Genomic DNA, 9,594 nt, shown 5'->3' on the forward strand with positions numbered 1-9,594 from the left:
GGCCCAGGGAGGCAGTGGACGGTGGGTGCTGAGAGAGGAGACCCACGCGGCAGCCGCAGCAGAGAATCAGATTTAATGGTCACTCTAAGGAAAGTCGTACATTTTTCAGCCCCCGCCCCCCCTTGGCTGGGGGCACAGCCAGGTGACCAGGCTCTGCAAAGGGGGGCCAGCCCCCGAGCCCCAGCTATGTACAAGAGAGCTCACCCCCTGGGCCACGGGCCAGGCTTCGAGCCCACAGCACACCGGCCGCCCAGCTCTCAGGCCCCGGCTGCAGGATCCAGGCCCCTGCGTGGAGTGCAGCAGGGTTCTCACCCACCAGGACCCAGCCCCAGCAAGCCCCGCCAAGACCCCAGGGCTCTGCACTAGGAGAGGCCTTCAGAACTCGGCCGCCAAAAGCTGAGCTGGACAGCAGCAGGGAGCTGGGCGGGCCTGGGAGGCCGGGGAGCAGGCAGGGCCCGCTCTGAAAGAAAGGAAGGTGTGCCCCCAGCTGCTGCCCAGGCACCCCTGCTGAGCCGGCGCAGCCGAGGCCAGGTAAGCGGGGTGGCGAGAGCAGTGCAAGCACAGACGATCAGGGACTCGGCCAGGGACGGAGCCAGGCCGGGCAGGCGGGCCGCCCTGGTGCTGGTGATCAGATACGGCAGGGCTGGGGCGCTGGGGCAGACAAGGTCCTGAACACACGCTGAGCCGGGTGGTCTACGCCCTTACTAGTAACGTAGCACTTAACTAGTTAACCAGTAATGCTGCTTCCCTCTGAATCGTCTCAGAGGTTGTAGAAAATTGCACTTATTTCTATGACCCCGCACAGGAACCGCCCCAGAGCTGCAGCCTCCAGCCGAGACCTAGACCCGGTCAACATCCACCGGCCGCGGTGGCTCCTCCCAGGCGCGGGGGCTGGGACCTCTTTGACCCGTGATGCCTTGAGGACCAGACCCCTGGGAGGGAACCTGAGCGACGTCTGAGGGTGCCCTGAAGTGGCCGTGAAGACCAGGACCCACACGGTACTGGGCAGCACACAGCGGCCCAGCCCCCATCGCTGGTCCGAGGAAGCGGCCGGGTGGTGGACCCGCCTCTCACAGAACGTCCTCAAAGTCCAGCAGCTTCGAGTGCTGGCGGCTTTTCCACAGGCGGTACAGCCGGAAGTCAAAGTAGGTCTCGATCATCTGCTTCCCTGAGGCAGGAGGGGCGAGGCCGGGGCTCAGGCCACCGCCCCCCGGAACCCACCCCACGACTGGGGACCAGCCCGGCGAACTCACCTTGGGCTGACAGCTCCAGGGGGGACTCGAAGGTGACCCTGTAAGGGGTCATGAGGGTCCTGAGGTTCTGGAACAGCTGAAAAGAGGGGGTGGGCCACGAGCTCAGGGCAGGGAAAGAGAGAGGGATGGGGAGAATGGGGGGTGGGGAACAGGACGCCCCCAGCTGGTTAGGCCCAGGCATGGGGGTTCCTCTGGGAGGATGAGAAGGGAATCTGGAGAGAAATGGGGGTTCTATCAACCCTTCACAGGTCTGGGGTCTGGGCCCCGTACCTTCTCCCCGTTGGGGTTCCCCAGGACGTAGCAGCCCATGACGTGGATGACGTTCGGCTCCGGGTTCACTTTGCTCATCAAGTGGCTCAACCGTTTCCAGAAGCTGGCGGGGGAGGGGTGGTCACAGGTGGCCTCCAGCCCGACCCCCAGGTGTGAGGGGGCATCACAGGACGCACTGCGGGGACACGGTGCCCCGGCAGGTGCTGCATCCAGCCCCCCAGCCTCCCAGCTCCCCCCAGCTCACTGGATCATGTCCTCTTCCTTCTCCACTTTGGCAAAGGTGGCCACCTTGTTCTTGAGCAAGTACAGGTGTCCTGGGCCGCCCTGTGAGAGACTGCAGTTAGCAAACGGGGCCGCGCACCGGTGTCCAACCACCGCTGCCCTCAACACGTGCAGATGCAAACGTGCATGCCCAGGGAGGTGGCACCCTCCACCCCCCACCCCTGGGCAGGAAGGGCTGAGCCCTACCTGGCAGAAAATCAGCATCTTCCAGATTTTGGCCCCCTTGTGGTAGACGTTCAGCTTCTTCTCTATCTCCTCTGCAGGAGGCAGAGGTGTGAGTGCCGCCCCCAGCAGCCTCCAGACCAGAGGGCAGGGGGGCGGAGTACTTACCCAGAATGTCCTCGAAGGTGGCGTGCTCGTGGTCCTGGGACAGATGGAAGCCAGCCCCACGTCAGAGCCCTTCTCGGGCAGCACCCCCCACCCAACACCGCGACGGGGGCTGGGCAGGCACTCACGTAGAGGATGGGAATGATGGAGGGGTCGTCCCTGCGGAGGATGGTGGGGATGTACTCAGCTTTGGGCACTTTAGAGGAGATGAGCTGGGAACAACAAGGGGGCCACTCAGTGCCCTGGCCGCCTGGGAGCCAGTGGGCAGCAGGAGCCCCCATGAGACCCCCCTCCCCACTGCTGAGCAGCCTGCAACAGCTGTGTGGGGCCTCACCATGACCTTGGGTGGCACGAAGCCCTCAGTGTCACAGGCTACAGCCTCCAGGCCCCTCTCCGTCTCCCAGTCCAGGTCCTCAAAGGCCTCACCCAAGGTGCAATGCGAGCTCTGTAGGTCACTACCTGTAGGGCAGGATGTGCCACCGGGCCTGAGGGTCAGCTGCAGCGCCTCCTGTCCCGGCTGCAACCCCCAGAGATGCGTGGAGGCCAGAGCCAGCAAGCCATGTCCCAGAGGGTCCTCCAGGTCAGGGAGAAACCCAGGGTGGGTGAGAGAGCCAAGCTGAGGACCCCAGCAGCCTGGCAAGGCTGGCGGCTGGAAGGGGGTAGACCCTGGTGCAAGGCCAGTGGGAGCCGGAGGGCAAGGGTCAGCTCTAGACAGGCGTGCCTGTCGCCTGGGCCAAGGAGGAGTCTGGCACTGCTCCTCAGGCTTCGGGCATGAGGGCGGCACCAGGCCAGGGCAGCCAGCGAGCCGCAGCCCTTAGTTACCCCTGCCCAGAAAATCGGAGGTGCCAGAGCGCCCCCCCTCAGGCTGGTAAACTGAGGCTCAGCAAAGGCGCAGAAGCCTAGCCGCTCCCCCGGGGTGGGAGCGCAGGACTGGGGGCCTAGGGGAGCCTCTGGGAGAGGTGTGCGGGCCTGCGCCGCCCGGCACCTACTGTCTCGGGAGTCGTGGGAGGTGTCGGCTTTCATGGGGGTGGGGTCGCTCCAGGACCGGCTGAAGCTCCGCTCGCGCCGCTCGGCGAACGCTGCAGCGAAAGCAGAACCCGTTAGGGGCGGGGCCTGCAGCCACACGAGGTGGACAGGCACAGGGGCTGGCTGGAGGACGTGGGGACCGTGAGGGGGTCCGGAGAGTGGAGGACGCCACTGCGGCGGGAGGGGCGGGAGTGGGGAGTGCGGACGGTCGACGGCGGACAAGGACAGTGCTAGGTGGACATGGGCGGAGTCTGAGTGCAGGGGCAGGGCCCTGTCCTGGGGCGGAGCCTGGGAGTGGGAAGGTGCCCGCGGGGCTGCAGCGGGGCCTGGGGACGCGGGCCTTTGGGGCGCAGAGAGCAGCACGCCAAGCCCCGGCCGGCCAAGAACAGCGCGCCCCCGCCCGCCCGCGCCGCTCCCGGGCCTTACTCTGGGCCTTCACCCGCCGGCTGCCGACCATGCGCAGGTGTTTGCGGAAGTTCCTGGGGGCGGAAGCACCGGGGGCTGGTGAGGGCCGCGAGGGTGGCGCCCGTCCCACGCGCTCCCCTCCCCACTGCTTGCTGGCCACCGTCCCAACATTGCCCCTTGCCGCGAGGGATGCCCTCCCGGCGCCCCCAGCTCTCCCACAGGCAAATCCCACCCAGTCCCTCTCCTCCTGAGACTCCTCCCGGGCTCCCCCTTTGCTGCCAGTACAAAGGCACGATAAGCCAGCCTCCTCCTGCAGCCCCACCCCCTCCCAGGACAGCTCCCTCGGCGACCCTGTGCACTCGGGTCTCCCGCCTTCGCTGCCCACGCTTCCCTTCTCTCCTTGCGCCCAGGTACTCTGAACCCCGAGAGCCTCCCTCCCCCCGTGGTCAAGGGCTCCTGCTTCCTGCACACGGTGGCCAGGGCAGCATAACTGTCCCCAAGCGTGAGGTGGGTTTGGGGCTGGCAGCTATCCCCTCCCCTGCCGCTGTGTCCCTGGGCCACCTCAGAAGCAGGTCTCCTTCACCCCAAACTTTGTGCCCTGCCAAAGCCCAACTTCCAAGATGGACAGACAAGCTTCCTGGACACATCTCTGAGGTGGGGCCAGCTGGCTGCAGTTCAGCTGTCACTGTACCCCCAGAACACAGGCCTAGGGGCTCAGGCCACTTGACCTTTCCTGCCCGCCGCGTCCCCAGAGCAGGGCCAGGCCAGTGTTCGCCACCGCCCTTCCCCCATCAGGTCTGCTGAGCTGGGTGGGCCCAGGCTAGACCAGGACAGACAAGAGACGGACCCTGGTGGCGAGTGGCTGGCAGGCCCTACCTCTGGATTACAGACGCGGAATCATTCTCCCGTTTCCGGCGCTTCCTCTCCGCGTAGCCCCTGAACACCCTGGGAAACCGCCACGAGTCAGCACTGCCCTTGGCCGCAGGCAAGAGGGACAGAGACGTGGGGACAGAGCCTCGAGCACAGGGCCCAGCGGGGCATCCAGGGCGCTGGGCCAGGCAGAAGGTCCTGGCCTGCCTCGCCCTGTCCTCGGCCCAGTTCCACAGGCCCTGCTGTAGCCTTGGCGCTCGCTGGGACCCAGCACGCCCTCATGGTCAAGGCCCAGGTCCCTGGCCTGCCCCAACCTACTTGGGGGTGGGAGAGTCCCCCAGGGACAACCGCCATGCCCTCAGGCTCGAGGTCCACACGGTACTTACGAGATGCTAGAGTCGAGGCGGGAAGGGGCAGCGTGAGAGAGAAGACACAGTGAGCAGAGACCCTCAGACCCCCAACCGCCCTTCAGTTAGTTCCTTTCTTGTCATTGACCTGGAGGATCCCTCACAGGCACCCAGGCACCAGCAGGGTGCCGGCTATGCCGCAGGCCAGCCCTTGTGAGGGCAGCAGACGCGGAGGTCACCGTGGCCCAGGCCACCAGATGCTGTGACCTTGTCAGGCTGCACAGAGGCCTGACTGTGCCCTGCTGACCCTGGGTCCAGCAGCGAAGGTAGCGGCCCCCATCCAGCCCAAGGGCGGTGGTGCGCTCCCCAGGGTAGCATACGCAGGAGGCAGCTTCTTCGGTATCGGGGACACTGCAGCAGAGTCCCTCCCTGAAAGGAAGCCCTGACAGAACACCCAGCTGTGCGAAGGTCAAGAGCACGCCCCCAGGGGACTAAGTTGTGGTCGCTTGCAACACATGAAACACAGGTAGGCCGCTGTTTGAGGCGTGTGTGAAGGCGGAGCTGGGTGACACAGGGCAGCGAACCACCTCTGTTGCTGGCTGCATCAGCTGCAGCCCCCAGCCAGGTCCCCGCAGGACAGGATGGACGGACTGGAGGGACTGAGGGACAGGGCAGTGGGGAAGGGATGGGGCGGGGGAGGGGCAGTGGGCGTTCAGAGCAGCCAGGCCTGCCTTCCTTCAGACTGACACATTCAGGCAGAGCTGGCGGTACACGGCACACGGGGCTGCTCAGAAGCAGCCACGCAGGTGGGCTCAGAGGCAGGTGGGCTCAGGATGGGAGAGGATCCGGCAGTAATTCCTGAGCACCAGGAAGACGGTGCCCGGCCTGGGCCCGGCACACATCAGACGTGACTCACGCTTGCATAGTTGTGGTTGCTGTCTGGAAACTGAAGAGGTTTTCCTTGGGGAACCAGGTACGGATGGGGATGTCATCTGGAAGAGACCAAAGGAGCAGTGACTAGGCTGGCTCAGGGGTTCCTGAAGCCTTTACCCCCGTCGGGGAAGGGGATGCTTCTGCCACAGACGGCGGCGGAGAAGTGCCAGGGCTCCCCAGCCGCCTCCCGGGTCGGGAGGCCGGCGCAGGGCCAGCAGGCTTGGGTGTCCGCTCAGCTCTTCAAGGCACAACAGCTCAGCGGCTTGGTGATGCTTGTCTTTGCTTGGCTCTCCCTCTGCTACCCACAGCTGACGAGTGTTCTTTTGAGAGCACAGCCTGCCTCCAGGGTGCCCAGGGAAAGGATTGATTTTGTCTCCATTTAAGCAGGAGGGGAAGGGCAGACACAATGGCTGCAGCCTCTCCTTGGGGTCTCCAGGGCCTTCTCTGCGGCCCACTCTGGCGTCCACTCGGTTGGACCTCCCCTCTCCCAGACCCTTCTCGGAGGGCGAGGTGGAGACCGCCCCTTCCCAGGGCCCCTACAGCCACTAGACAGAGTGGGTCGCTCTACTCTCTTCCCTGACCCCCGTCCCAGCCCCTGGCCTGGGCGTATCAGAGGAACATGAGGTTGTGGAGGTGAACTGCCCACACCCCAGGCCTGTGCCCTGAGGCCCAGCTGGGTTGCTGATCTGGAGGCCCAAGAGGTGCCCTGAGAGGGCGTGCCAGGTCTGCTAGGTAGAATTCTGCTCTCAGGAGATGACAACCTCAGAGCCAGGAAGCGTGGGGCCCCTTGAATGTCCCAGGGAGGCCTCTTGCCGACAGCAGGCCTCCGGGGCTCCGCAGCCACCGGCACAGCTCGACCATCCTGGGGCGAGCCCCACTAGCTGGCTGGGCCCCAGGCAATCACGCGCCCCCCTTGGTGAGTAGGCCCCAGGGCAGGGACTGTTCCCCAGGACTCCCTGGAGGCAGCCCGATCTTCCCGTTCAGCCAGGTTTTCTACCTGCTCAACCCTTAAGACCCTCCCAGGCCCCCTCCTCGGGGAAGCACTCCTCCGGTGACTTGGTGCTGGCAAGGCTAAAGCCAACCGTGAGGCCTGAGGTGGGGCACGGGATGTGGCGGCAGGTCGCCACCTGCAGGCCGTGACCTGGGCACCCTGCTCTGCCCAAGCCTCACAGCGCTCGTTGCTGGCCGACCCCAGCACCAGCATCCTGCCTGAAGCTGCCCAGGCCCCCGGCGAGCCCCCTCACCAGACACACGGTCAACGCTGTACATCCTCTCCAGCTTCTTGCGGCGGCTGGCGGCCTCAGGCGGAGGCGGTTGGTCCAGCCCAAAGGCCTGAGGGGAAGGACTGGGGGCGAGCTGGGCACATCCAGGACATTCCCTGGAGCCCTGGCGGCTGCCCGCCCAGCTCTGGCAGGGTCTGCTGACGTCCTCACGACTGCCGCCCGGGCTGGTGCGCAGGGGCTGGCTATGGTGGCGGGGGTGCTGCTCCCGCTGCTGCCGCCCCTTCACCACAGCCAGCTCGATGGCCTCGGCCTCCGGGCTGGGGAGCAGGGCCGGCTCCCCGGAGATGGTATACACACGAGGCTGGGGGCCCTCGCCGGCCGGCTTCCCACTGACGGCCTCCTCCGGGAGGCTGCCCTCATAGCGGCCGTTGGAAATGAGGGAGAGGCGGCGCTTGTTCTGGGGGGCAGGCTGCATCTCGGGGGACCCGTCGTGGCCAGAGTAGGCGTCAGCCAGCAGGTGGTCTGGGGGAGAGGCACCAGGTGAGCTTGCGGCCTGCTGGCCCTGCCCTCCCAGTCTCCGGGTGTTCTGAAGGCAGGGAATGAATACCCAGCGGGTGCCTGGCCCGCTGAACGAACCGTGGGCCCTGATGACTTCAGAAGAGGCATTTCTGAGCTACGCACTCCCCCTAGAGGTTCACGTCTCACGCCTATCGGGGCCCCAAGCCCCTCTTACGTGCGTGTGGGCGACAGGCTGTGCTACCTGTGGGTGATGGGGGGGGCCCAGAAACAAGCAGGCCACCTCCCAGCCTGCCACCACGCCCATGTGCCCAGTGCCAACTTCTCCCCTCCTCCCCACCAGCTGGCCCCCAGAGACAGTGGTGCCAGTCCTGGGGGTGCCAGGAGGCCTGTTGCCATGCCAACAGCCCAAGCTGGGTGGGTGCCATGGTGATGAGTGACTCGGAGCTCCTCCTGGGGCTCTGGGCCAGGCGGGGCAGGGGGCGTGAGGAAGCCAGCCCAGCAGGGCACTAGCTGCCTGCTCACACCCCACAGTGCGCAGGGGCTGGGCCTGACCTGGACAGGAGACAGCATCCTCTCGCCTAGGTTGGGGGGCTGTGGGTGGACCCCGTCCCGGCACTGCCTCACGTGCCCTTACCTGCACCGTTTCGATTCTCGGGGTGACTCTGGGACAGGTACTCGCCAAACGCTCGGGCTGCTCTGAGGGGTGGACAGCGGGGTGCGCCGTCAGTGCACACCACCCACCCTGGCGTCCCCACCCCACCCAGGCCCTCGGCGCCAGCAAGGGACGGCTCAGGGGTCACCCCCAGCAAGCACTCCCATCCCACCTCAGAATGCCCAGGGCTGGCAGGTCGCAGTTCGGGGACCCTTGGCTGTCGGTGCACCTTGGCCAGACCTGGGCCCAGGTCTGCTTTCCATCCAGCCCCTGCCACCCAGTGTGTGTGAGGGTCGTGAGGTCGTGCAGCCCGCCCACCGCAGCCTCAGGGAAGGGAGCCGCACGGAGGTGGGGGCGGGGCGCCGGCTGCGATCACGCTGCGGGGGCGGGGGCGGGGGCGGCGCTGGCGCTGGCGCTGGCCCCGGCGATCGGTCCGCCGCACTCACCGCACTTTGGCCGCCACCGAGGACATGGCCTCGCTCCGCAGCGCCCTCCTCCGGGAGGCGACGGCGCCCATGGTCGAGGCGGCGGCGCATCCCCAGGCCTCAGAGCGCGCCCCGCGCCCGTCGCCTCCGTCGAGGGAGCCGCGCCGCGCCGGAGATCGGGCTCGGGCTCGGGCTCGGGCTCGGGCTCAGGCTCAGGCTCGGGCTCGGGTTCGGTGTCCGCATGGCCGCGCCGATCCCTCCGCGCGCCCCGCCGCACCGAACAGCACTGCCAGGCCCGGGGGTGGCGCTCCGCCCACCGCGACGTCAGGGAAGGGGCGGGGCTCGGCGGGGCCGCCCCCGTTACGTCAGGGCTGGGGCCGGGCCGTCCACAGCCAAGGCAGGGCGAGGAAGGCTCCGCCCACCGTAATGTCAGAGCCGGGCGGGGCCCAGAAGGGACTACGCTGAACCCTCGCCCACCACGCCGGCAGTAGGTGGGGGGGCGGGGGGCCGGGGGGCCGGGTTGGGCGGCAGGGGGCGGGACCAACCATCTCTCCGCCCTCTCAAAACTGCCTCTGGAGGTGGGAAACTGAGGCCTGCGGTCCCCCGACCTCAGGGTCCTGGGCCTTCCGGTCAAGGGTCTCCCTGCTCTCGCGGACCCATGTGCCCTGCTCCGAGACCTGCAGGGATCGTGGACTCCAAAGTCATAGAGCTGACAGGTCTCCTTTTTTTACAAAAGGACCCCCCTGGCGCTATTTAATGATCTGAAAAGTAAGGTGTGGGCATCATCTTAGGGAAGACTCTTGTGTGTACAGAATGGAAACAATGCCTGAGAGCTCGGGAGGGCCTCATCCTTGGTTTGGGGGGATCCCAGCTGCACCCCAGACCTTGGGTGTCCTGCCTGCCTGGCTTGGGGTCCTGGGGTCCCCGCATGGTGACCACTCCGCCCTGCAGCCTCAGGACTGTGGGGCTGCCCATCTTGGTGCTGCCCCCTGCCCGGGGGACCTCGGCACAGGGACCACATGTCCCACACAATCAGATCTACCTTTATTGACAGGCTAAGCA

At 66.6% G+C, this 9,594-nt stretch overlaps 1 protein-coding gene across 2 annotated transcripts; it reads right to left on the bottom strand.

The window, feature by feature from the left end:
• Positions 1-1,070: 1,070 nt before the first annotated feature.
• NSMF (NMDA receptor synaptonuclear signaling and neuronal migration factor) lies at positions 1,071-8,624 on the bottom strand. Of its 2 annotated transcripts, XM_065878511.1 has the most exons (15): positions 8,554-8,624; positions 8,090-8,151; positions 6,958-7,458; positions 5,697-5,772; positions 4,440-4,508; positions 3,585-3,637; positions 3,122-3,211; positions 2,467-2,591; positions 2,261-2,344; positions 2,136-2,169; positions 1,992-2,062; positions 1,768-1,847; positions 1,524-1,626; positions 1,254-1,329; positions 1,071-1,168 (listed from the first exon to the last, which is right to left on the bottom strand). In XM_065878511.1, the coding sequence occupies exons 1-15, from the start codon at positions 8,622-8,624 to the stop codon at positions 1,071-1,073; spliced, it is 1,593 nt and encodes a 530-aa protein (XP_065734583.1). The 2 variants fall into 2 exon arrangements, with proteins under 2 accessions (XP_065734583.1, XP_065734584.1); XM_065878512.1 differs by lacking the exon at positions 4,440-4,508.
• Between the last annotated feature and the right edge of the window lie 970 nt (positions 8,625-9,594).

This window comes from Phocoena phocoena, chromosome 6, assembly GCF_963924675.1.
Source record: "Phocoena phocoena chromosome 6, mPhoPho1.1, whole genome shotgun sequence".
Classification (NCBI taxonomy): Eukaryota; Metazoa; Chordata; class Mammalia; order Artiodactyla; family Phocoenidae; genus Phocoena; species Phocoena phocoena.

What these genes read in the sequence shown, in the direction of transcription:
- NSMF (XM_065878511.1), bottom strand. Translation starts at nt 8,624, where the DNA reads ATGGGCGCCGTCGCCTCCCGGAGGAGGGCGCTGCGGAGCGAGGCCATG. An exon ending in TCGGTGGCGGCCAAAGTGCG is followed by an intron (nt 8,152 to 8,553) that starts GTGAGTGCGGCG and finishes TCCACCCCTCAG; the next exon opens with AGCAGCCCGAGCGTTTGGCG. An exon ending in CCTGGAGCTGTCAGCCCAAG is followed by an intron (nt 1,169 to 1,253) that starts GTGAGTTCGCCG and finishes CTCCTGCCTCAG; the next exon opens with GGAAGCAGATGATCGAGACC.